This window comes from Eubalaena glacialis, chromosome 4 (genome assembly GCF_028564815.1).
Source record: "Eubalaena glacialis isolate mEubGla1 chromosome 4, mEubGla1.1.hap2.+ XY, whole genome shotgun sequence".
In the NCBI taxonomy this organism is placed as follows: domain Eukaryota; kingdom Metazoa; phylum Chordata; class Mammalia; order Artiodactyla; family Balaenidae; genus Eubalaena; species Eubalaena glacialis.
In genome coordinates this window covers 186,756,081-186,782,894 of record NC_083719.1, presented here as the reverse complement: position 1 = coordinate 186,782,894, position 26,814 = coordinate 186,756,081, and the positions used below count along the sequence as shown (strand labels likewise).

At 59.5% G+C, this 26,814-nt stretch overlaps 1 protein-coding gene across 1 annotated transcript; it reads left to right on the top strand.

Moving 5' to 3' along the window:
• Window positions 1-26,328, top strand: PALM (paralemmin). The gene is given in 10 exon segments (XM_061190955.1): window positions 1-72; window positions 75-361; window positions 12,484-12,535; window positions 13,024-13,104; window positions 13,303-13,433; window positions 14,995-15,157; window positions 16,817-16,838; window positions 18,248-18,307; window positions 20,721-20,852; window positions 24,221-26,328. Coding segments are annotated over 10 exon segments (1,530 nt in total). The 3' UTR covers window positions 24,751-26,328.
• The last annotated feature ends 486 nt before the right edge of the window (window positions 26,329-26,814 follow it).

Genomic DNA, 26,814 nt, shown 5'->3' with positions numbered 1-26,814 from the left:
ATGAATGGGTCGGAGCGGCCGGAGGTTGCGGCGGGCCGGGCGGGATGGCGCCTGGCGACCGGGGCGCGGCGGCGGCGGCGGCCGGCAGGAGGCGCAGGCGAGCGGCGGCGGGAGGCGGGAGCCGGCGGGAGGGGGCGCGAGCGAAACGCGGCGGCGGCGGCGCGCGCGCCCAGCCCGCCCCCCGCGCCCGCCGCCGCGCGGACAATAAACAGCAGCGCGCGGGGCGATGCCCGCGCCGGTGCCGCCGCCCCCGCGCCGTTCTGCACAGGCCGCCAGGCCTTAGCCCGCCGGCCCGCCGGCCCTCCCCGCGCGCCCCCGCCGCCCGGCCTCGCGGACCCACGGACCTCGGCGGGGAGATGGAGTGAGTAGCGCGCTCGGGCCGGGGGCGCCGGGGAGGCTGAGGCCCCCACTCCCGCCCCCACCGCGCGGGCAGGGAGGTGGCACGGGGCTTCCGGGATCCCCGCTCAGCCCGGGAGGGACTCGGGCTGGGCCGTGCCCGCCCCAGGCCTCCCCACGATTCGGCCCCGGCGGCCCACGGGTTCCTGGGGACTCGGGCGGCAGCGGCTGGGGGCGGCCCGGGACGCGCGCGCGGGTGGGGAGGGGATGCGCTGTGTCTCCGCCCGCGCTCGGCCCGCGCCCCCGGGGCAGGCCCTCGTCCACTTGGGGCGATGGGGCGACCCCTCCCCACTGCCCCGGCCGGCCGTGAGCTCACTCCCCCACCCCCAGCCTGAGCTCGCTGTGCCCTGCACCCTGGATGCGCACCGGCCGGTCCTCCCTCGCCTGGCTGCCCTCCCCAAGGGCCTCAAGTGCTGTCCGGAGCCCCTGCTAAGGCGGGGATCCACCCGCCCGAAGTCCCGGCTTGTAGGGGGCTTTTCTCCAGGCTTCCGGGTCTGGGATGTGTGTGAGACCAGAGGTCCAGGTGCTTTCCAACAGGGGAGCTTGGGTCTCATGTCTTCCTGGGGAAAGTGTCCCCCGAGGTGGGGCCCCAAATGATGTAGCCAAGAGCCCGCTGGCCCGGGTGCGAATGGGGTGGGCAGCCTGGGTCTGGGGGCTTGGGTGAGGAGCTGCCGGGCAGCCGGTCCTGCACCAGCAGGTGCCCAGTGAGTGTGCCTCGCTTCCCACGCAGGTCCTCTCTTCCTGGCGTCAGGGCATCCCCCCACACCCCCACTCCCACAGGTGGATGCACGGGGGTTGTGGGGTGCGTTTACGTGAGCAGGGGGCTGGGAAGGGGGTGTCTGGTGTCCCGCAGCCCACCTACCCTGTCCCAGGGCCAGCAGCTGCCCCACTGTGGGCCAGGTCCCCACCCTGCCTGGGGCCGGACATGGAGGTCCAGCCAGCCCACCTGGCCCGGCTCCTCTGCCCTTCCCACTGGGTGTGTTTTCTGAGCCTGCAACTTTCCTCCAGGGATTCACCCGTGACCCACCACACCCTCAGCTGGGTGGGAGCCGCCGCCTCCTGCCCGCCCCCCTCCCAGGAAGGCGACACCCTATGTCCTCTGCTTTTGAAAACCCAGACAAAGGCCCAGCCCGGCCCCGGGAGCCCAGCCAGGGGCTCAGGGGAGCCGGGGCCCAGACCAGTCTGCTGCGTTCCCCTCACTTGTTTATCTGCTCTTGGGGCCCAAGGGGAGCCTGTGGGCCTGCCCACAGCAGGCCCTAGGCAGGGTGTGGCCCCGGGGAGGGGGCTGCCTGGGGGAGGAGGGGTGAAGAGGGAGGAAACGCCCACTCAGAGCAGAGGAGTGAGATATTCCGGATGGACCCCATTGTTTCCTTTCCAACCCCCCCTTTCATTCTCGATGAGGTTATGGAGGCCCAGAGAGGGGCAGCCCCTGGCCCACGGTCACACAGCACACGGAGGGCCCCCGGGTGCTTGCTGCCCTGCCCCCAGGCCTTCTTGGTCATGGGTCAGATATGGTGCTGTGGGTCCTCCAATAGGCGGAACACTGGCTTTTCTGGGTGCAGGCATGGGACAGGACTTGGCGTTAACCGCCTCAATAGCCGTGCGAGATCGCCTGTCCCTGGCACTTGGGGTGACGATGGGTGGGGAGAGGCTCCATCTGGTGCCGCCCTATGTGAACACCTGCCCAGGCTCTTCGTCCTTCTCCACGAGGGCAGAGCAGGCTCCAGGCACGGAGGCAGCAGCCGCTAGGACGTAATTGTCCACCTCCTTCCGTTTCCATGGATTTTGCCATCACGGGAGATGGTGGCAGCTTATGGTGGTGCTGGAAAGTTTCTTTTAAAAAGACATTTACGACTTTGACAGTTTTTCGTTAATTTAAGGATTAAACGAATTTTCATTAACTTAAGAATGAAAGGATTCTTACGAGGCGGTGTGGGCGCTGGGTGGTGCTCTGAAGGTGGGACAAGGGTGGGGCCTGAGTGGGGGGATCCGGAGGTGGGTGCATCGTGCTATGGGGAGGATTTTCTGTGTGGCCCCAGGTGAGGGTGAGTTGCTGCTCCTCTGGGACCCTCAGGCCCCGGCTGGTAAAATAAAGATATTTTAGCTGGGAGCAGCCATCTCAGATGTCCAAACCCCTCTCCTGGGTGAGGGGAAGGCTCGGACCCCGGAGAGCAGAGTTGGGTCGGGACCTTCCAGAGCCCTGCCCGCCCTGAGGCCTGGACAGTTTCAAGGAGAACGTCTCAGTTGGGTGCTAAGTGGGTTCTTAACGCTGCTTTCACACTTGCTCACACTTGCGAGTCTCCCTTTAATGAGCGGCAGAACCAGTTAAAAGGCAGCAGTATCCAGTGATAATTGAACTTAATAACAAGTTTTTATTTTCATCGTATCTTTTTTTTTTTTTTTTAATGTTTTCACTCTGACGTGTGTGGCAGTGGCTTCTGGTTTTTTCAGTCTGGGTAACGATGTAACTTTGTTTCCTTTGAAAACAAAGAGGTTGGATTTAAACAGTGAGTGGATTTGAAGGGAAGGGACAAGCAGCTAATACTAGAGGTGGTGGCAGGAATGCGGGAAGGTGGTCTGAGAAGTGCAGCTGTGATTTATTTACTTAACAGTCATTGAGCACTTGCTGTATACCAGGCCCTGTTCTGAGTGCTTTGTCCACGTGGACGCACTTGGTCCTTATAGCAGCCCTGTGAGGTGGGGAAACTGAGGCACAGAGAGGTGACACGACATGCCTGAGGCCACACAGCCGGAAAGGGGTGATGTTGGCATTTGCTACTGGGCCATCCTCTTAGGTGCCAGGGAAGGCTGGGGAGGGGGTCTTTGCACGTTCCTGTATCCAGGGGCTGTGGGCTAGGGGGCTCCTAGGTATCCTGACATCGGCTTTTCAGCCTGGTTGGCTGGCTGGGCTACACGGAAGGTGGCCTTTGTTGTGGTCTGGGCTCCTGGGGCCATCTGCCCTTGCATCCACCCCAGGGACCCCTTCTGTGACTGCTGACTTGGGAGTGGGGCATGGAGAGGGGGTTTCTCACCCCCCCATGGGGCCTCGGTTGTACCACCCCCCTTCTCTGGGCCTCACTTTTCTCATCTGGTGAATGGAGACACGAGCCCACCCAGGCCCCTCCTGGGCGGGGTGCAGCTAGGGGAGGGTGGGTGCTGTAGGGATTGGGCCCTGTAAGGACCACTCACAGCTCTGTCCCAGCCCCATAGGGAGGGCCCATCTTCAAGGGCTTCAGGTTTTTTGTTTTTGTTTTTAAAAGGTCCCACATCAGGACCAAAGCCAGTTTTTTTTTTTTTTTAATTTTATTTATTTATTTTTATTTATTTATGGCTGTGTTGGGTCTTCGTTTCTGTGCGAGGGCTTTCTCTAGTTGCGGCAAGTGGGGGCCACTCTTCATCGCGGTGTGCGGGCCTCTCACTATCGCGGTCTCTCTTGCTGCGGAGCACAGGCTCCAGATGCGCAGGCTCAGCAATTGTGGCTCACGGGCCTAGTCGCTCCGTGGCATGTGGGATCTTCCCAGACCAGGGCTCGAACCCGTGTCCCCTGCATTGGCAGGCAGATTCTCAACGACTGCGCCACCAGGGAAGCCCCAAGGGCTTCAGGTTTTGATGCAGGAAAATGGGTTGATTTTCTTAAAGAGTATCACATCACCTTTTTCCAAGTCTGGGACCCTATTGCCTCCATCCTATCTCTACCCAGGAAGCCTGTCATCTGTTTTGGGTTTTTGTTTGTTTGTTTGGTTTTGGCCACAACATGCAGCTTGCAGGATCTTAGCTCCTCGACCAGGGATCAAACCTGGGGCCCAGCAGTGAAAGGGCCGAGTCCTCACCACTGTCCCACAAGGGAATTTCCTCATCTGTTCATTTAAGAAACACTCCCTGCTGATCACCCTAGCCCTGTGCAGGATCAGAGGGGTCTGGGTCTGGAGGAGCCCATGGAGGGTCTTCTCTGAGGTGTGGGGCAGGTTTCCTGTGCATTTTGTCATGGACCTTTTCTGAGAAATATATTTAAGGGCTTACCCAGGCAGGCAGAAGCTTGTTCCTGGTGGAGAGACTGGTCTGTGCAAAGGACCAGACGTGGGAACGTGCCTTGGGAGGAGGCAGTGTTCTTTGGTTTGTGCTCTTGGGGCTAGGTCCTCCTGGGCCTACAGTGCCCAGCTGGGGAGCCACAAGGAGCTATGGATGGTATCTGAGCAGGGGAGGAGTGAGGTTCTTACCCAGGCACCAGAAAGAGGCTCTGGCAGCAGAGGGGCCAGAGCAGGGAGAAGCAAGTCAGGACTCAGCCTGGACAGGGACAGTGGGAGCAGCTTGGGGAGAAAAGCCAGAGCCGGGGAGCGGGTGGCAGGACCTGATGTCTGGGTCGGCGTAGACTGGCTTCAGAACTTTGCGGTGGTCAGAGCTGCCTACAGGGACGGTGGCCTAGTCAGGGCAAGATGGCCCAGCCCCTGTATGTGCTGGGAGGCTAGAGTGCACCCTGGCCATGCTTCAGAGGGGTCTCCATGCAGCACGAGATGGCTGAGTGGAGGTCATGGTGTCTGAGGAGTGGAGAACTGGGCTGTGCTATCTGTCTCCTGCCTGACGGGTTTGAAGCTGAAACTCAGGGCAAGTCAGAGTCCATCACTGGAACAGTCCGGACTGGGCCAGGTATTGGGAGGCGAAGCCCAAGCCAGGCCCCGTGGTGGGCAAGACACATGAGGACCAGAGTGAGGGCAGGCCTGGGAGCCCAGCCTGGGTGGTGGGGGGAGGGCAGCTGGCTTGGCGGGAGGCTTCTAGTAACACTTGTCAGGGAGCGGGCAGGTGATGACCAGGTCAGTTTGTGTTCAGATCCTTCTGACCCTGGAGAACCTCAGGGCATGGCTGGCAGGGCCTTACAATGCCCCATGGGGTGGGCAGGACCCCAGGTCTGGCCCCAGCAAGGCCCTTGGTGAGAGGGCCAGCATTTTTGCTGTATCTATGTATATTTTAATTCTTACCAGCTTTTTTGAGATATCATTCACACACCACACAATCCACCTATTTAAAGTGTACAATTCAGTGTTTTTCAGTACATTCACAGAGTTGTACAGCCATCACTGCTAATTCCAGAACGTTCCATCACCCCCAGAAAACCCCATCCCCATCAGCAGTCACTCCCCACCCCCTCCCCAGCCCCTGACAACCACGAATCCACTCTGTGTCTGTGGATCTGCCTGTTCTGGACGTTTCCCATCAATGGAATCACACACTGTCTGTCCTTCTGTGTCTGGCTTCTCTCACTGAGCATCGTGTTCTCAAGGTCCATCACGTGTAGTGAGTGTCAGGGCTTCACCCGTTTTCAGGGCTGAGTGATGCTCCCGTGTGTGGAGGGACCACATTGTGTTTATCCATCATCCGTTGATGGGCATTTGGGTCGCTTTATATGTTAATTTGTAAGTCACGTCCGAGGTGGTTGGGGCTTGTCCTCTGTCCTTTCTTGGATGTGAGGCGCCCAGGTCCTGCTTTAGATAAATGTAAGATGTGACAGTGAGTTTCTTTAAAAAAAGGAAGTGATCACAGGACAGATGGTTCCCGGGGGTGGCAGGAGTGTGACAAGGGTGGGGAACCCCTAGGTGGGGGCCTCCACTGGAAATGGAAGGACCCTAATTGATGCGCTGGCCCAGTGGACATTTATTGAGTACCTGTGTACCAACTGCTGGGGACACGGCAGGGACAAAAGAGACAGTCACTGTCATTGTGGGGAAATCAACAAAATAAGTTAAATGATTAGGTGTTTCCTGATGGTGAGGGCTGGGGGGCGGTGTTGGGAGGTGCTGGGGTTAATTAGGGTCAGAGGAGGCCTGTGAGGAGGTGACATCTGAAGACAGGCCCGAGGGAGTCAGTGAGCCCCTTGGAGACCTGGCAGAGAAGTGCCCCAGGCCCGGGGACACGGTCAGTGCAAAGGCCCTGAGGTGGGATCGCGCCTGGAATGTTTGAGGTGGTGGGAGCAGCGGAGTGAGGGGTGGGAGGGACCTTGGGTCTTTGGGGCTGGTCTCTGCCGCTGGATTTGCCTGAAGCCGGAGAAGGGCCCGCATTCATTCCCTGCTGCCCCATCCTGTTGTGAGGGCCCAGGGCAGGGTCCAGCTCCCCGCTCCCCATCCCATCCCAGGTTAATAGGCAACAGATTTGCCCCCCTGGGTCTGGGACCTGCTCTGGCCTTGGTCTCCACCATGGGGGTGGAGATGTCTCTCTGCCTTGAAGCGTCTAGAAAGCCCATGCCTCATGGGCTGTTCACCTCACCAATGACAGCAGTGGTCCCGGGGGCCCACCTGTGCTGAGTGCCGAGAGGCTTCGAGAAGGGGAATTCCTTCCTGATGAGGGGAGAGACCTAGGAAGGCTTCCTGAAAGAGGCAGCTGTGTTTGAGCTGAGATTGGAGGTGGAGGAGAGAAAGGGGAAGGCAGGGAACTGGGGAAGGGTGAGGGACAAACACAGGGGCTTGAACTGCGTGCTGAGAGGCTGAGGTTCACTCAGGGTGACAGGACTGCGGGAGGGTCTGGAGCGAGGAAGGTGCTGGCACTTAGGAGGAACCCAGGCTGGGGCTGGGAACCAGCCTCCCCCCACTCCATCCCCCACCCAATGGGGGAAGGGGCCGCTGGGTTCCCTCTCACCCCCCACCCCTGGCACCGCGTGACTCTGCCTCCCCCCCACCCCCCCACCTGTGGCCAAGGTCGTTGTCAGCTGTTTCCTTTCAGTCAGCACAGGAATGTTCCAGCGCTGGGCTCCTCGCCTGCCTGGGCTGGGACCCCCTCATTCCCGCTGGAGCTGCCCAGGAGTGGGCTCTGGAAAGACAAGTGTGACCCACACACACACCGGCCTCCCACCTCCCACCCCGGTCCCTCCTGCCCGCTGGGTGACCTTGAGCCGGTTGTGTAACCTCTCTGGGCCTTTAAAAAATAAACGCCCGCAAAGCTGAGGCCTCTGCCTGGCTCGCTGGGTTTGGGTCTCATTAGCTCATCTCCTGGAGCAGGATTATCTCACGCGCTCCCAGCCGACGCCCTCGCCGAGTCCTGAGCCGCCCACAAGGCTGCTCGAGCCCAGAATTTTCTCCATGCGCCATAAAAATAATCGCGCAAGGACCAGACACCTGCACGCGCTGATGGTGGGCGTCCTGACGGAGGGCATGTCCCTCCACCAGCAGCTGCGAGCTGTGGCCCATCGCCCAGAGGAGCCAGTGGAGGCTCAGAGACGCTCGTGACTTGCCCCGGGTCACACAGCCAGCGGAGGCAGCCGCCATGCTGCTCTAAACCCTCCACATGGCGTTTTAGCCAAAACTCAGCTTCTGCCCCCAGCTTGTAAAATCTTTTGTAATCTGGCCTCTGCTTCCCTCACTGAGCCCAAGTGAGCATCTCAACCATCCCACTGACCAACCCTACCGCCGCCAGACCTCAGGGAGACCCTGCGCTCCGTGTGCCCGACCCTGCCTGGGTCCAGGTCCCCACTTCACCATTTAGATGCTTTAGTCCATTCATTGATAAAACAGCCATAATTATCCCACGTGCCTCACAGGATCTTCAGGAGATTGGACGCTTAGCAAATGTGTACAGACCCCGCTCCTCCCCAGACTCAGTTTCCCCTTCTGTAGAGTGGGGCTGAGACCTGCCCGCGGAAGATGGTCAGCGCTGGGGAAAGTGTTCCTATTGTATTGCTGTTTTATTAGGGTTCCATCGTCCTATTTTGTTTTATTTTTCGGATTTATGATGCTGAGTATTATCTTCGCTTGACCTTGGCTGCCTCATGCCGAGGGCGGGTTCAGACCCTTCCCGGGTAGAAGCCCCTCCCTGGGCAGATGCCCCGAAAACCAGAACGGGGAGCCCTCCCCCCTGCAGCAGGGGAAGGGTAGACCCTGTTAACCCATCCAAGTCCCACCCTGTTTAGGCAGCCCCTGACGCCCAAGGCCGGAAGCCCCTCAGCCCCCCAGCGCTGGGCTGGGGACGGGAGATGCTTGGCGCCGGGCCCACCCCCGCGCGCCTGCAGGCCTCCACGTTGCCATGGGGATGGCGCGGTTGCCAGGGCGACCGCCTCCCGTGGGCCCCGCCATCCATCACCCGAGGCGGCGGCCACGCCCGGGGCGGCTCTGGCGTCCCCAGGCCTGGGGAAGGGCACCTGAGTGGGGCTCACAGCCTGCGTCCCTCGGGCTGTCTGGGCTGAGACAGCCACGCGGATGGGGAGGGATAGAAATTCTCTGCCTGGTCCGGTGCCTCTTCTTAGTGTGCCCGCCTGACCTTCCCCTGCCCTGGCTTGGCCCGGCAGGGACTGGCCGCCCTAGTGAGGACACTGCCCGCCTTGTCTCCAGCCTGGAGAGCTGGCCTTACAGCCATCCCTGTGTCCCTGTGTCTGGCCTGAATGGCCACCTGCCTGTCAGGGTGGGGACCTGGCATTAGGCGGCTTGGTCTCTCTGCCTGACACGGCCCTATTTGCACTGGGGTCTCAGCTGCTATGCCCCCTCCCCCAACTCTGCCTCCTGCTTGAGTGGGTCCCTGGAGGCCGCTCTGGGGCTAGGAAAGGGGAAGCCCTGTGGTGTGGCCTGGAGCTGGGCAGTTGTATTTCGAATCCCAGCTCTCACTTCCTAGCTGTGTGACTTTGGGCAAGTGACTCGCCCTCTGTGGGCCTCAGTTTCCAGCTATGGGAAGAGTATAGCAGGCAGAGGGATCATCAAGTGCAAAGGCCCTGAGGTAGGGATGAACTTGGTGCAGGGCAGGCACAGCCAGCAGGTCCTGGTGGCTGCAACAGAGTGAGGAGGAGGGAGAGTGGAGGGCGCCAGGGCAGGGAAGTGGGTGCGGGCTGGGCCTTGTGGTGTTTTGCAAAGGGTGGTGGGAGCCTGGGGGAGTTGAGAGCAGGAGAGCTACTGGTTTGGATTCTCGTTTGGAGAAGCTGCCTCTGGCTGTGGGATGTCAGGGGACAGGGAGGTGGCAGGTGTTGGTGGAGGCCTGGGCTGGGGTGGGAAGTGTGGCCTCTGCAAGAATTGAGGAAACAGGCCTGTGTGGGGAGCTCAGGGGGTGGCACCCTGCCGGCGTCACACAGGGTGAAGAGGCAAACCCAGAAATCCAGCTGGTCTGGCCCTTCAGGAAGGGCATCTGAGCCAGATAGCTGGATCAAGCCTTTCTTGAACTCCACCCAGCTGAACCCAGCCTCCCTGAGGAAGGATGGGGGAAGCTGCAGAGGGTGCAGCTGGTGCTGCTGGGCCCCTGGGAGGGGAGGAGGTGCCGCCTCGGGAGGGAAGAGCTGGGTGGGGTCACCTGGCTGGGGCGTGGGAGCCCGATGACTTCACCTGTCTCAGCAAGGCCAGGAAACCACCAAACCCCGAGTGGGGCGGGCAGCTGGGCACTGCAGCCCGGGATGGATGTCCACCGGGCAGCTGCCTGGGGGGGCGGGGGCGGGGGCTTGGGTCGGGGTAGACCCCGAGCGCTCTGCGACTTGGGGCCTGTTTCCCTTCCGAGCCACAGGGGGCGGGGGACATGCAGGAGCGTCCGGAGCTGGGGTGTGCAGATGGAGAAACCGAGGCCCAGACCCACAGGGTCTGTGGAGGCCTCAGGGTGGCCCTGATACAAGGCCAAGGAGCGGGCGGGGCCCAAAGCACGGTCTGTAATTTCAGTGCCCGTGAAGATAAGGGGCTCGGGGCAAATGGGGGGACAGGTGGGGGGTTGTGGCTCCCACTGCGCAGAACCCCTTCGTGCCCGCCAGGCCCTCCCCCATGAGAAGGGGCCTCCCGTCGGTGCTTCCAAGAGTGGCCCTGTGGTCATTGGGGATTTGAGGCAGACGGTCCCAAAGCCCCCCGCTTGGGCTCGAGACGCTCCGCCCCCCACCCCCTTTTGCATTGTCACAGCGGCCCTGGAAGCGTGAGGTTATTCTGAGGCCCGTTGTAGAGGATGTTCTGGGCTTCAGTGGTCCGAGCATTTCACTGCACCTGCTGTGTGCAGCTTCCAGACCGGAGACTGGGAAGGGAGGTGTCAGGTTCTGAAAGCTCCTCTTCCCCCACCAGGTGGGGAGGGGGGATGCAGGAGAGCAGGGAGGAGGGGCAGGGATGACTCATCCTCCAGGTCCTGGGCCTCCTGCTGGCCCCGTGCCCCCACAGAAGGCCCCAGATCCTCAACAGCGTGAAGTCCTGTCCCTTTAAGAGCACCTGGCAACACTGACATTTATCCAGCTCCTACTGCATACCAGTTTAAGGCTACAACTGCACTGGATGGGCTGTCAGAAAACATGGATGGGGCAATTCCCTGGTGGTCCGGTGGTTAGGACTCAGCACTTTCACTGCCAGGGTCCAGGTTCAATTCATGGTCAGGGAACTAAGATCCCGCGAGCTGTGTGGCGCGGCAAAAAATCAAACAAACGAAACATGGATGGGATGAGAAGGGAGTCTGGGGTTGAATTTCAGCTTTGCTACTTTTTTGCTGTGTGTTCTTGGGAGGCTCACAGCTCTCTCTGGGCCTTTGGGGTCCTGGGAGACTCCAGGCGAGGCGAGTGTGAGAAGCACCAGGAATCCCAGGACAGCTTCGAGGACTTTGCCAGCCAAGGGTTGTGGGGTGGGGCTTCAGGGTCCTTCCTCCCCCAAGTGTCCCTCCCAGGGTTGGAGAATGCTGAGGCTGAGGAGGGGGCGGTCTTGGTCAGGCTCTCCGTCTAGGCAGAAAGGTGATACAGCTCTTCCTGAGACACTCTTCTCCAGGCTTTGACTCCCAGGGAACTCCTATGAATCCTCAGAAGCCCAGCTTCAATGCCTTCTCCTTCTCAAGCCCTTCCTAGGTCTCTAGACTGGGCCTCACTCCTCCTGTCCCTTGGCCCTACCCCGAGGGGTGGCAGGAGGGTTTGTTGGGAGAATTAATGTGGGAATAAGGCTGCTTGGAGGGGACTTCCCTGGTGGTCCGGTGGTTGGGACTCCCTCTTCCAATTGATAAGTGGAATATTTATAAATGGAATATTTCCTGCCATATCAATAAACAAAGGATGTCACAGTCATCAATGATTGCAACCCTCCAACGTGAGCCGGTGAGCCCTCAGGAAACTCAGGGCTAAAAAGAATACCTGCCATCTAGCAGCCATCAGACTGCAGCCATTCCCTGCAGTGAGCCCTGAGGAAACTCAGGATGTGTCAGGATACTGGCCCCAGATAGCTGAGGTGCATATCAAAGGCATGATTTCAGTGAGCCCAGACTCTTGCATCTTCCCATACATGGAAAAGCGCTAAATTCCTTAACTTGAGATACCTGGTTTTCTTTATTTTTTATGTTTTTAAAGGTTATTTTATGACATATAGGTTTTTTTTTAATTAATTTATTTTTGGCTGCGTTGGGTCTTCGTTGCTGCGTGCAGACTTTCTCTAGTTGCGGTGCGCGGGCTTCTCATTGCGGTGCCTTCTCTTGTTGCGGAGCACGGGCTCTAGGTGCGCGGGCTCAGTAGTTCTGGCTTGTGGGCTCTGGAGCGCAGGCTCAGTAGTTGTGGTGCACAGGCTAAGTTGTTCCGCGGCATGTGGGATCTTCCCGGACCAGGGCTTGAACCCGTGACCCCTGCATTGGCAGGTGGGTTCTTAACCACTGTGTCACCAGGGAAGTCCTGGTTTTCTGTAATTAACTATAATCTTTTGACGTTCCCAACTACCTGCCCTTTGTTGCAAAACTCCTATATGTCCTGGCTCCCCCCTCGCCTCCTCGGAGCCGTTTCTCAGAGTTATCTGAAGCGCTGTCTCCCGGGCTGCAGTCCTTATTTTGCCCCAAATAAAACTTAAGTCGCAATTCTCAAGTTGTGCATATATATTTTTTTAAGTCAACACGATGCAGGGGGTGAGGGTTCCATCCCTGGTTGGGGAACTAAGATCCCACATGCCTCCTGGCCAAAAAACCAAAACATAAAACAGAAGCATTATTGTAACAAATTCAATAAAGACTTAAAAAAAAAAAAAAAGGCTGCAGGGAGAGGAGGCTGGTGCCTCTGAGGGGGGTGGGGAATGGCCCCACGCCGCAGATGGGAAACTCTGGCTCACCCAGCAGGAAGACACAGGGTGGGGATTGGAACTGGATCTGCCGAAAGCAGGGCTGGGGTGGACCCCCTCCCTCACTTGACCTTTTCTGTCCCCCCAGGGTCCTGGCGGCAGAGACCACGTCCCAGCAGGAGCGGCTCCAGGCCATTGCAGTGAGTTTTTCCTGGTCCCGAGGATGGTGTGGCCAGTGGGGGGAGGCTGGGAGGACCTGGGGTCTCAGGGGCTCCCCACACCAGCCTGGGGCTCCAGGACGCAGAACCCCAGCATGGAGTGGGAAGCTTGAGTGCCTGCCGGCACTTCCCCACAAAATGAAAATGTCGAGATCCCCTTAGTCCTCAGAATGTGGACTCTTAGGCCGAGAGCCCTCTCAGCGCCCCTGGGCAGCCCACCTGCAGGGGGGAGACCGAGCTGACATGTGGTAGGACCTCAACCTTATGCCAAGGCCGGGGGGGGGAAGGTGGGGGGACAAGCTGGGGGGAGGTGGAGGGGGACAGGAGGGGGGCAGGTACAGGCTGGGGCATAGGTGGGGGGCCAGTGGGGTGCCATTTACAGAAAAAGCGGGATCCGTGTGGGCAAAGCCTGGGCACTTGTGGGGTCTCCGCGCCCCACGCCCATCCTGACCGCGTGGTCCGTCCGGCAGGAGAAGCGGCGGAGGCAGGCGGAGATCGAGAACAGGCGCCGGCAGCTGGAGGACGACCGGCGGCAGCTGCAGCACCTGAAGGTGCGGGCGGAGCCTCGGCCAGGGAGGGGGCGGCAGCGTCCAGGGACCCCGGCCTCGGCCGGAGCAGGGGGGCAGGAAGGCTGAGGTGACCCCGACCCTGATCCCAGCCCTGACTCAGACCCTAACCTGACCCTGACCCCCACCTCCACCTGACCCCAGCCCCGACCCTGACTTTGACCTTGGTCCCCACTGTCCCAGTCCAAGGCGCTGCGGGAACGCTGGCTGCTGGCGGGGACGCCGTCCTCAGCCTCGGAAGGGGACGAGGACATGAGGAGACAGATGCAGGAGGACGAGCAAAAGGCGCGGCTGCTGGAGGAATCCATCTCCAGGTGGGTGGGGCCGCGGCAGCCGCGGGGGGGCTAGGTGAGAGGCCCGAGGAGTGGGATCCACCCGCGTGCCCCTGTGCCTGGGGGGAGGGGCGCTGGGGGTGGAGCCTCCCGCCCAGGCTCGGGGAGGGGGGGTGCTGCCCGTGTGACCCCTCCTCCTCTCCACCCCGCAGCGGGCAAGTGTGAGAGGCGTGCGGAGGCAGGGCGATGGTGCGTCTCTGAGCGTGGGAGATGCGGCCTCCCCGGGGGCTTCCTGGCGCCAGCCCAGCTGGCTCTTCCCGGCGCTGTTGGAGCCATGGAGGCACCGCAGCTGGGCCTGCAGGAAGCCGGGGGAGGGGGCAGGCCGGGGAAAGTGACCATCGCCCTGGGCTGGGACAAAAGGCCCGGAGGAGTTTCCGGGCAGGCGGGCGGGAGGCCCAGGCTCAGCTCCCGGAGCAGCGGGGTCAGGCGGAGGGAAGTGACGGCCAAAATTCCAGTGGCCAAAATTCCAGTGTCCGCTGGGCCAGGGAAGGCCCTAGAGGATGGGCCAGCCCGCCAGCCAGCAGACGCTGAGGCAGGCCCCACAGTGGGGACCTCGGGATCCTGTCTGGATGTGTTTGATTTGGAAGAAAGTGGGAGAGTATTGGCTGGGATTCCCCTCCCCAGGCCTCAGTTTTCCCACCTGTGACCTGTGTGCCCAGATGGAGGCGGGGCTGAAATGGGCCCGGGAGAGATGGTAGGGACTGAGCAGGCCGAAGGCACTTGTGGGTGGGATGGAAGGTCGATGGGAATCACCGGCCACCGGGGGCTGGGCCAGGTGGGCTCCTGCTCCTCCCACCCTGCTGGGTACAGCCCTGTGCCAGGGGAGGGCCTCCCCTTGAGCCCCACTGTGTGGCTGGCTTTCGGGGGCCTTGGCTTTCTTCCTGCCAGGGCAACCCACTCCTCAGGTGGTTCCATCACCTGCATTTTGCCCGCTCAGTGTCCCCACTGGACACCTCCTCCCGGAAGCCCTCCAGGCTGACCCCAGCTGTGTCCAGCCTGCCAACCTGGGCTCACTTTGTTAGGGGGCTGCAGACTCACCCGCGGTCTGTCCTGAGTCTTCAAGGAGAACGTGTCCCCGGGTGCTGAGTGCCTTTAACGTCTGCAGCCCAAAGGCTCAGGCAGGTGACTCTTCAGGCAGGATTGAATATGCCTGTTTTGTTTTTACTGGGTTTATGTGCACCATTATCTTCTAATACTTGGAAAGTGACATGGTTTTTCCAGTTTCCCTGGAGAGATGAAGATTCCTGTAAAAATAAATGTATTTGAGTGGAAAAAAGGAGAGTCTGTTGGAAGCAAAGAGAGGAGTAACCAGTGGCACGGGCGGTGCAGGGATCCGGGGACCGGCCGGCCCCTGGGTTCGGGTCCCCGCTCTGCGGCCTGCTGGCACTGCTCCAGGCCTCCATTTCCCCTCCTATGCACGGGAAGAACACCTCTCAGGGTCGTTAGAAAACATCCAAGTTAAGGAAGCCCTCCTGGGCCATGCCGGGCTGTGCTGGGCACCGTAAGTGCCCGGCAGGGTGGTCACCTCGTGCGCCCTCCCCAGGCTGGAGCAGGAGATCGAGGAGCTGGAGAATGCGGATGCGCTGCCGGCCGCTGCCAAGGAGAGCCGGGCAGCCCCGAGCCCTGCCCGCTCCCCCACCCCTGCCCCGGCCCCACGCCTCGCCCAGGAGGACCAGAGGGCCGAGGCTGTGCTGAATTCTCAGCAGGTAAGAGGTTCCCGGGGTGCCGCCCTGCTGGCCCAGATCCAGACGCCCTCACCACCTCCAGGGCTGTGGCCAGTGGCGCATCCAAATCCCAGCCTGGCCACTTCCCAGCTGTGTGACCTGCATGCTTTGCTTTGCCTCCCTGGGCCTCGGTTTCCCCACCGTGCAGGGGCATCATGGGGGGTCAGTGAGTCAGTGCAAAACCAGTGTTTCACGGGTAAAGGGTCTTTCCCTGCTTGTCATCCTTCTCACGTTCATGAGCACAGCAGGCATCAGCTGTCTAATCCCCACAACAGCCCTTTCAGGTGCGAGCAGCGTCCCCATTAGATGGAAGACAAAGACTGAGGCCCAGGGAATTCCCTGGCGGTCCAGTGCAGCGCTTCCACTGCATGGGGCACGGGTTCGATCCCTGGTCAGGGAACTAAGATCCCGCATGCCACGTGGTGCAGCCAAAAAAAAATAAAATAAAAAAATAAAAGACTGAGGCCCAGAGGGTTTGAGAGACTGGCTCAAGGCCGCACAGCTGAGGAGTGGTCTTCACTGGGCTCAGCCATTGATTCTAGGGTGTGACCTCCAACCAGGTTCAGGTGAAACCAGACCCTGGAACTCTGGACCGCGAGCTCGTGGTTGCCACAGTATGTTAAGGCAAATGCAGAAGTCTCCCAACAACCTTTGTTGTCTTCAGGACTCAGGGGGCTGTGGGACACGCCTCCTCTCCCCCCATCCACCCTTGTCACCCCCACCCCAGATGAGCTGCAGCTGGGGAGACATCCCTGCTGTGTGCCCCAGTCCTTCTCCAGCTGCTGCTCTGATAACTTCAGCCTGGAGCCTACAGACCTGCCCTCACTGCTTCCCAAGGCTTGGTTGGGGCAGACCAAGAGGCTGTAGACCCAGGCCCTGGCTTCCCTGAGCTGTTGCTGAGTGGGCAGATGGGCATGATCAGGCAACTGCAAACACAGGAAGGTGGTCGGACCTATTGTGGGGGAGCGTGGAGTGCTGTGGAGTCCCCAGTGAGGTGTCTGATTCATGGGAGGGCTGGGCAGGCTTCCCAGAGATGGGTTTTGAAAGTTGAGTAGGAGTTCTCCAGGCTCGGACTCAAGTGGAGAGGGGGCTTTCCGTGAGGTTGATTGAGCACAGACTGCGTGCTGGAGTGGTCTCTGCCCTCACGATGCCCACCTCCTGGCTAGGTAAGTAACATGGTAACCTGAGGGACAGTCCAGGATGGGGGTGGGGAGCCACCTTTAGGTTGGGTGGTCAGGGGGCTGAGCAAGCAGCCAGCCAAGTGGAAATCTGGGAAGGGCCTTCGAAGCGGAGGGACACGGCTAATGGAACAGCGAGGAGGCCAGGGAGGCTGGCCAGGGATGGGAGGAGGCAGGAGAGGCCAGTAGGTAGGTCTCCACCGGCACAAGCCCTGGGGCTCACCAGGAAGGGTTGGACTTTGTTCTGGGAGCTCTGGGAGCCCCAGGAGGCTTCTGAGCAGGCTGGGACCTTTCTGGCTGTCACAGGCTAGGGCAGGGTGGGGGATCTGTCCAGGAGGAGACAGCCCCTCTGATGGGGTCACCGCTCAGCCAGGCCCTCCCCAGGCCCTGGCCTCGGCGGGTGGGACCCTGGTCATGTGGGAGGGGGCGCCGGCACCCCTGACCTCTCTGTTCTTTCTTGCAGGCCCCGGTGGGCACGCCCAAAGGTACGTCTTCGGGAAGGGGCAGGCCGGGCCCCGGCGCCCTCTGCTGGCCAGATGGGGGATGGCAGGCAGGGGAGGGTGACTTTAAGGTGCTATTGCTGCTAAAAAGTAAAAATAATAGCACAATGACTCGCATTGTCATTGTTCTCAGCGAGCCCCGACTTTGAGCCGGCCCAGTGCCCCTTAATATCATTTCATCGAATTTTCACAACATCCCTGGGTGGGGCTGCTGCAGCACCCGTATTACAGGTGAGGAAGCTGGGTTTGCCGGGGCGTGTCTGGCTGAGGTCTTAGCCCTGTGGTGGGTCCATCCTGTCCCTGGCCTTGGCCGGCCCTGCCCCTGTTCCACACCCACTTGCTCTGGGCTCCAGGGCAGGTGGGCGGGCTTCAGTTTTCGCATCTGTAAAACAGGATTGGTGGGGCTGAGACATCAAGGTCCTGGCTGTCCTGGAGATAGTGCACTACTTAAAAGGACAAGGGTCCTGGGACTTCCCTGGCGGTCCAGTGGTTAGGACTCGGCACTTTCGCTGATGGAGCCCGGGTTCAGTCCCTGGTCAGGGAACTAAGATCCTGCAAGCTGCGTGGCACAGCCTTAAAAAAAATAAAATAAAATAGAATGTAAAATAAAATAAAAAGACAAGGGTCCCACACACACAGATGCAGAAGACTGCCGTCCAGGAAACAAAGAAAAAAGCCCAAAGTTTGAACTCTGGCACCCATTTTATTCCCCCACCCCCCGATTTATTATAGTGTACACATTTACAAACACTTCACACATACACATGACATTTAAATATATACAGTTAGCTGTAACAGTTTATTAACTATATTACTAAGTATATTAAATTTCTTTAACATGTTATATTTTAAAATATATATTGAGCGTCTCTATTTCTATGTGTAAAGCATGGAAAGAGCGCCACCAGCCAGGATTGGAGGTGGTAGCCAGAAGTGTCTTTGGCCTGATTTGTCATGAGTTAATTATTCATGAGGAGAGAATGTCTCCTTGTCTTACTGTGGAATTAAAAATTAATAATTTAAAAAAAAAAATCCATGCAGGCCTCTCAGGGATTTTGTGAAAATCATTTGGGTCAAGAGATGGGCAACGGACTGTGGGGCTGAAGTGTGTTTTCTTTTGGGGGAGCGATTCCATGTGTGTTCGGGGGTTCTGGGCACGCACACGTGTGCGGAGGGGTCCAGGTGCATGCATGTGTTAGGGGGAGGATCCAGGTATCTGGGCGAGTGTGTGGGAGGGCGGTCTAAGTGTCAGGGTGTCTCCACATGCCTGAGGGTGTCCATGTGCCTGGGGGGAGTCCATGTATCTGGGGGGTGTCCACATGTCTTGGGGGGGGAAATCTGTGTGTTTTCTCATCTGAATCTGTCTCTCTCTCTCTCCTTTGCCCCCCGAGCAGAGAAGCGAATCTCCAACACCCCCCTGAGAATGGTTGATGGCTCCACCATGATGAAGGCAGGTGGGTTGGCCCCAGGCTCAGACCCATGTCCAGCCACTGTCCTGGGCTGAGTGTCAGCCCTGTGGGGCCTGGGGGGCCTGGGGGGCCAGGTCAAGGGGCCAGCTTGGATGCGGACGCGCCCTCAGCAGTACCTGGTGGGGGCTGTGGTTATGGGGGGGGCGGCTGGACCAAGGCTGCAGCTCTGAGCCTGGGTGGGGCCGGGCGCCCCCTCTGCTTTGGCACGTCCGTCACAAGCCAGCTCAGCTTCCCCGAGAAGATGGGCCCCCTCGCATGGCGTTTCTAACCTGACGCCCCTCCTGGCTTCCATCCCCCAACCTTGCCGCTCGCTCCTGGGGCCCGGGAGTGGGGAGGCGGGCACAGGCTCGCACGCTCACTGCAAACCTTCCCTCCATCATCCTTGGGCCACCTTGGGAGAGGGAGTGAGCACCCTGTCCCTGGAAGTAACCAATCAGGGCAGAGTCAGAATTAGTGCTCAGCGCTCTACAAGGTCAGGTTCACATCCCTGCTTGATCACGTGACGGCTGGCACCGGGTTGCGGGGGGATTGTAGTGACCTCGTGCCCAGGACCCAGCACAAACCCAGTCCCAAGAGTGACCAGAAGTCACGATGAACGGCAGAACCTTGTTGCTGCTGTCCCCGAAGTTAGTTTGGAGGCACAGAACCAAGGGGCGCAGTGGAGACCAGGGCGTGACGACACTGGGGGCGGCCGACAGAAGGGGGGGGTGCCTTCAGGGCCCCCGTGCCAGTTAGAGCAGCCCTGCCCAAGCGCAAAGCCAGAGGCCCCCAGCCGGTGACCTTGAGCAGTGCACAACCTGCCCAACTGTATGTCTGATGGTGGGGTGTCAGGCTTCAGAGGGATGTGGGGTTACAGAGCATCCTTCACTCACTTACTCATTCTACGGTGCTCGCTGAGCACCTGCTGTGAGCCAGGCAGGAGAGACGCAGCCAGGAGAGCAGGGGTTCTGATGGGAGTGAGAGCCTGTATGGTTAACTTACAGAGAGGATACGGCAGAGCACGGGGAGCTGGAGAGGGGACAATTTGAATTAAAGGGCTCAGGGGAGGCCTAACTTAGGAGGTGACATTTGAACAAGGACTCGAAGTGAGGGGGCGGGGCATGCAGGTGGGGCGGAGGTCACACCAGGAGGGGGCACCGCCAGTGCAAAGGCCCTGGGACAGCACTGCGCCTGGCGGGTGGGAGGGACCGCGGGGAGGCCAGTGCTGGTTGGAGCAGCATGAGTGAGGTGGGGAGGGAGAGGAGATGAGGGCGAGGAGGGGACGGGGCGGGTCAGGGCAGAGCAGGGACGCGTCCCGCTGGGTTCTCACAGGCGCCCCCTGGCGGCTTCGGGGAGAACAGGTCGCGGGCGGCGGCGGGAGACACGGCGGAGGGGACGGCGGGGGTCCGGGCGGGGTGGGGGGGCGTGAAGGTGGGGCGTAAATGGTGGAGGATGGCGGGTTATTGTGTGGGGGATGGGAGATGATGGCGAGGGATGGTGGGGGGAAATGGTAGGGGTCGGGGGAGGAGGAAGGGGGGTGGGGGGATGAAGGGGGAAATGGGGCAGACGGTCCAGGAGGACGGTGGGGGCATGCTGTGGGGGACAGTGGGGAGATGGGGGAGGGCTGGGGAATGGTGGTGTGGAGGTGGTGAGGAATAGTGCGGGCGGATGCAGTCCCCCCCCCTCCCGCGCTGGCAGGGGCTGCGGAGGCACGAGCAGTGGGCGGTTTCTGAGAGTCCTGAAGGCAGCACCTGGGAATTTGCAGATGGACCGAGGAGGGGGTGTGGGAGTGGTGAGAGAGGGAGGAGGGAGAACGGAGGTGTCCTTGTGAGAAATGGGAAGACCCGGGAGGAGCAGGTCGGGAGGGGTCTTGGCCGTGGTGATGTGGGACCCTCCATGGAGGAGGGCTGGGGACCCCAGGCAGACGATGTCTGCAGAACGGGGGCAGATGCTGGCTGTTGAGCGATGGCCTTAACGGGTTGTGACTGCATTCATTTCCAGAGGGAATCATCCCCTCTACACAGTGGAGCAGATGGGAATATCGATATAACAGTAGCCGACTTAAGACGTGCAGCACAGAGAACGCGGCAGTCCAGAACACTGGGGGGCGCGAGCTTGCTCACCCGCGTTCCAGTCCTGGCTGGAGTGGGCCAGGGACGCCTTTGAGTCACTGGGACAGTTCAAGGTTTTGCAGACGGGGCGGGGTGGCCGGGGTGTCCTCGGATCCCGAGCACAGGAATTCAGACCCCTCGTCCACGGGACTGGGGAGCTAGGGAAGGATGCTGAGCTGGGGGGGGCCGCGTCGAGGGCACCCGCTGCTTGGCTCTGCGCTGCCGGCTCCCCTCCCTGGCTTGGCTGCAGCCCGGCGGGGGGCACATGGGCAGGTGGGCCGCGGCATGACCCGTGCCTCTCGTGCCAGCCATGTACTCGGTGGAGATCACGGTGGAGAAGGACAAGGTGACGGGGGAGACCCGGGTGCTGTCCAGCACCACCGTGCTCCCCCGGGAGCGCCTCCCTCAGGGCATCAAGGTCTACGAGGACGAGACCAAAGGTACGCGCCCCTCCCCCGCCCCGCCACCGCCCCACCAGAGCCTGCGACCCAGTCCTCCCGCCATCCAAGAACCCACCTGGAGGCGTGGCCAGTGCCAGGCTGGACTGGGGAGGCGAATCCTGAGTGGCGCCTGCTGTCCTGGGTGCTTCCCAGCCAGAGGGCCCAGCCCTTCAACCCCGATTTCACAGATAACTCATTTAAATAATTACTAGTGTAATAAAGGCTACAAAAAAAACCCCAGAGATGTAGAGGGGGCCGAGTGAGGGTCCAGCAGTGCGGGGAGGGGGCAGAGGAGGTGAGAAGGTGCACAGTGGGCGTGGGGGAGCAGCGCGCCTGGTGAGGACACAGCATGTGCAAAGGCCCTGAGGTGGGCTGGAGTTTGCTGGGCTGGGGAATCGAGAGGAGCCCATGCGGCTGATGCGGAGTGTGGGGGGGATGGTGAGCCTTGGTGGAGGTGGCAGGGGCCACGGCGCTGAGATCTGGTTTGGTGTTTAGGGTTCCCTCTAGCGGCTGGGAGGGGAGCAGGCTGTGGGAAATACCCACAAGGAAGCTGGGAACGGCAGGAGAGGGCAGCCTTCCGCAAAAGCTCCTGAGTGCCTGCCTCTCTCTATATATAGTTGACAGAACGTAAAATTCACTTTTTTTTTTTTTTTAACTAAGGAAAACTTTCCTTTAAACTGTGAAATATGTCAGAATTTAGACAGCCATCTCATAAACATCTTGGCATTTAAACTTTTGTTCATTTTCGGCATGACCTGACTGGGGAGGGGAAATTTGGGTCAACATTTGCTATGATGCCAGGAATAGAAGCAAACCTACCTTAGTAAAGATAACATTTTAAGAAGATGTTAAAAGTACATTTGAAGTCAAGGCAAACATTTGCTTTCTTCAGGACATGGGGTCCCCAGAGCTGATCCCTTGAGTCAAGTATAAAATTAGCACAGCTCAGCCTCAGGGTCCATTAGCGAGTCTGTAAATGCTGCCCTCATGAGAATATGGAATTTGGAGACAGAGGATGCAGGACACCCATACAATTCAGTGTACAACTCAGTGGGTTTTGGAATATTCACCATGTTGTACACCCTCACTAGCTGATTCCAGAACATTTCTGTTCCCCAAATAGAAACCCCATCCCTGCCCCATCCCCACCATGGCAACCACAAATCCACTCTCCATCTATAGATTTGCCTGTTCTGGACGTTTCCCATCTATGGAATCACACACTGTGTGGCCTTTTGTGTCTGGCTTCTCTTATTGAGCATCACGTTTTCAGGGTTCATCCATGTTTATATTTTATGACCGAGTAATATTCCAGCGTATGGATGGACCCCATTTTGTTTATCCAGTCATCAGTTGATGGACGTTTGGAATGTTTCCACCTTTTGGTTTTATGCTATACAAGTTTTTTTTTTTTTTTTTTTTTTTTTTTTTTTGCTATACAAGTTTTTGTGTGGGCGTATGTTTTCACTTCTCTTGGGTGATACCTAGGCGTGGAATTGCTGAGTCATGTGGGGACTCTAGGTTTAACCATTTGAGGAACTGCTGGGGTGTTTTCCACAGTGGCTGCACCATTTTACTTTCCCACCAGCCGTGCATTAGGGTTCCAATTTCTCCACATCCTCAACAACCCTTATTATTGACCATTTTTAAATTGTTATTATTGCCATCCTGGTGGGTGTGAAGTGGTATCTCACTGTGGTTTTGATTCCCAAAGCCTCGTGTTCTTAGAGGTTCAGGCCTCTGGGACATCCAGGATGCAATTAAAGGGGTCTTGTCACAGCCCAGCTCTGCTGTAATTTGGGGGCATCGACCCAAGTGGAATCCCAGCTCCAGTTCTCACGAGCTGTGTGGTTCTGGGCATGTCCCAGCTGCCCCATTTCCTGGACAAGGATGAGACCACACAGGGCCAAGGGGCAGAGATGTCTGTGCTCACAGAAGGTCCTCACCTTGGCCACTGAGCCCTGCCTGGCCCAACCCCTGGGGATTCAGGACCCGCCAGACTGGACTCTGGTTGCTTAGCAATTGGAAGGTGATCCATTTCCATGGCAGCCAAGGGCTCGGATTCCTACCTTGGGGCAGTGGCCAGTGGGAAATACCTAGCTTGGGTCTGTGTGACCTGGGCACACCCCACCCTCTGGGCCTCCAGCCCAAAGTCACTGCAAGGCCTTGATGCATGGACGCCCCTCCTCAGGGATTTGGAAACTGAGAGTGGAAAGCACTTTCCTTCTGGCCAGAAGCCAGAAACTGGCCAACCCTGACCCTTGGCCCGGGAGGAGGCCCGGGAGGAGGCCCGGGAGGAGGCGAGTCCCTGGGGTGTCCAGTGTGTCCCTCCCTCCATGCTAAGCAGCTGGGCAGCTGTGTTTCTAGAAGGGCTGTGATCTGGGGCTGGCGTCAGACCACAGCTGGGACTCCTCCCGGGTGCTGAAGTCCGGTCCTTAGAGACTGTAACACAGGTTAGAAAATGACACATCAGAGGGACACGGATAACAAAAGCTGGAGAGATTGGAAAATACACTTAACAAGCTTGACTGCACATATAAAACTCTACCCAATGGAGAATACACATTCTTTTCAGACAAGGGTGGAGCATTTTCAGAAAGTGACCATGTCCTGTTACAAGGTTGTATCTTACACTCTGTTTTCCTGGACCACAGTCCCCCACTCCCCCAAATTTAAAAACACTCTTCTAAATAAATCTTGGCTTAAAGAGGCAATCAATCAAAATGGAAATTATAAGATATTTACACTTGAAACAGAATGACATAATGTAATCCATGAACTACAGCCGAAACAGAACTCAGAGGAAAATGTATGGCCTTTGGGGCATTTACTAGAAAACAAGAAAGATGGGTGAATGAACTAAACTTTAATTCAAGATCATCCACATGAGCTCAAGGAAGGAGGAAATCAGAATCCCTGCAAATCCTCATGAAAGGAATGCCTAGACTGGGAGAAAGAGCAGGGTCCAGCCGCAGCCAGCTGTGTGACCTTGGGCTAGTTAACTTCCCTTCTCTGAACTCCATTTTCTCCGTCTTTGCAATGGAAAAAAACAGACCTACTTTGCAAGGTAATCACCTGGGAGCAAGTTGACTGGGGAATATGGAAATGCTTCAAACTGCGAGACAATAAAATCCCAATTCATTTATTCTTTCTTGGTTTCTAACACATGCTTTTGTGCCTATAAATTTTCCTCTGTGCACCAATTTGCCTGTGCCCACAGATTCCCATAGGAGCTTTCATTGTCAATTGGTTCTAAAGGTGTAATTTAGTTTATGATTCCCCTTTAGCCTAGAGGTGGCTCTTAGCCTTGCCAGGCCTCCCCTCCTGTCTGGGAACCAACTCACTCTCTCTCTCTCCCCCCATGCCAGTGGTCCACGCCGTGGACGGCACGGCGGAGAATGGGATTCACCCGCTGAGCTCCTCTGAGGTGGACGAACTCATCCACAAGGCGGACGAGGTCACACTGAGTGAGGCAGGGTCTGTGGCCGGGTCAGCAGAGCCCCGGGGGCCGTCGGAGGAGGCCGTCCGGACCACGCCGTCCAGGCGGGAGATCACTGGAGTTCAGGCCCAGCCCGGCGAGGCCACGTCAGGCCCTCCCGGCATCCAGCCGGGCCAGGAGCCCCCAGTCACCATGATCTTCATGGGCTACCAGAATGTGGAGGATGAGGCCGAGACCCAGAAGGTGCTGGGCTTGCAGGACACCATCACCGCAGAGCTGGTGGTCATCGAGGACGCGGCCGAGCCCAAGGAGCCTGCCCCGCCCAACGGCAGTGCGGCTGAGCCCCCTGCCACCGAGGGCTCCAGGGAAGAGAACCAGGTGGGGCTCGAGGCCCCTGCCAGCGACCCCCAGGACCTCGACATGAAGAAGCAGCGCTGTAAATGCTGCTCCATCATGTGACCCACCCGGCCCCCCAGACCCCGGCCCCACCCTCCATACCAGACACCCACACAGCCCGGCCCTCCTGGTGCCCGTCCACCCTCCACCCACAATCACGGGGCCAGGACATGCTGTGTTTTCACACGTTCCTTCTGAGTTTTCTTTCACCGGAAAGAGAGGGACAGGGGTTCCCCCCTCCCGTCACCCCCCCACACACCCTAAACCACTGAGCCGTGTACCCACGCCTGGTAGGAGAGACACGGACACACCCGCTTCTCCCCAAACGAGGGCCCCCCATGTCACGGCAGCTCCACAGATGCGGCTCTTGCCCACAGCGGTCCTGGCTGGTGTGACCTGGAGCCTCAAAGCAGCCCCAGGCCAGCCCACCTCCCTCTGGGCCTCCTGCCTGTGCCTTCCTGCCACCTCCAATGAGGTCCCTGAGGGGACACCCTGCCGGAGAGGGGTCCCGGGAGCCAGGGGTTCTGGGGGTCTGCTCTGTCTCCACTCAGCCTCTGGAAGGGGGGGTTCCCTGGCCAAGGCGCTGGGTCCAGATCTCGGGCAGTTAGGGTGAGGCTGTGCCTCTTTGGGGAGCCCAAGCTCGAGGTCTTGGAATGGAGTACGGGGCCCCGCTGGACACCCCAGCCTGATGTGCCCCTCCCCCCAATGCTCTATGTGGGCGCAGCCAGTGGACGATGCAACCTGGGAAGGGGGAGCCCTGAGGATATGCCACCCACTCAGGAGGGGCGTGACCGCTGTGCTGTCTTCTGGCCGGGCTGGGCCGGGGGTCTTCGAGCTGCCTCCTGCACAAGGCAGGGCCACGTGAGCCCCTTTACGTCCTGAGCTCCCACCCCCTCTGGGCCCTCCTTCCTCCTGGTGCTAATTCAGGGACCCTGGGGGACTGCCCCTGGCCTGGCCCCTTCTCCAGCCTGCTTGGACCAGGGTCCTGGGTCTCCACACCCATACCCCAGAGATCAGGCCCACTGCCAGCTCTGCTGGGCTTGGCTCATTCTGGGCAGTGGAGGGGGGCACACCACCTGGGACAGGGAGCTTCCCCTGGGTTGCAGCTGGAGACCCCGATTTGCTGCCCAGCCTGATGGGCGCTTGCCCCCCTCTCACTGGAAGGGGTGAGGGGTGAGGGGCTCCCCCCCTGGGGGCAGCTGACACCTAGATGTACAGACACATCTCCCTGGTTGCAGCCACACTCGTCCCCAGAGGCACATTAGTGCACATGCTCACAGGCCCTCTCGTGTGGGCTGTGGATGACCAGGCCCCATCTCGGCCCCTCCCCTAGGGGCCTGCAGCCTGGTGCCCAGGGCCCAGGCCGCCCCCCACCTCAGCAGGGTGGGTGCAGGGGCCGCCCTGGACCGCAGCCTGGGTCACCGTCTCGGCTCTGCCCCTGGGTGGCTGGGATGAGAGGTCCTCTCTGAGGTGACCCTGAGCAGTGGCCATGGAACCCCCCCTTCCTCCTCGAGTCCACCTGAGTCCTCGAGCTGTGAGCCTCCGCTGAAGTGCCCTTGCTGCCCGCTCTGCTTTCGATGTGTGATGAGGCCCCAATGTTCTTGACTTTCCCAGAGACGCAAATAAACAGTGTGAACAGCCCTAGGGCCTGGAGTTCTTGGATTTCACCTGCGTGGGGAGGGTACGGCGAGGCCAGGGGGTGGGGCGCCACTGGGGTAAGGCTCACAGAGCCCAGGGAGCCGGTTTCTCCCGTCTGCGGCCCGCGCATCCCTCAGACTCACCCCAGTGCTGTGGGTGAGGGAGTTGGTGGAGTCCCCACCTGCACCTGTGGGCATCTGAGCTGCACCTGGGCAAGTAAGGCCTGGAGGTAAGGGGGCAGCTTCCGGTGGCAGGCCTTCCTTTCTGTTTCCTGTGGAGCCCTCGGGTTCCACACCTGGTCCACCCCATCCTTTGACTGTGAGGCTGCCCCGTGCTGGGCTCACAGCCCCCGGGGGACAGACACCCCTAAGCTCTGCCGAGAAGTCAGTCCCTGGGAAATGGGTGGGGACACGGGGAGGAAGCATTTATGGGGGCTGCCACCCCTGCTTCTGTCTCGCTATGTGATCTGTGTGGGAGGAGTGGCTGCTC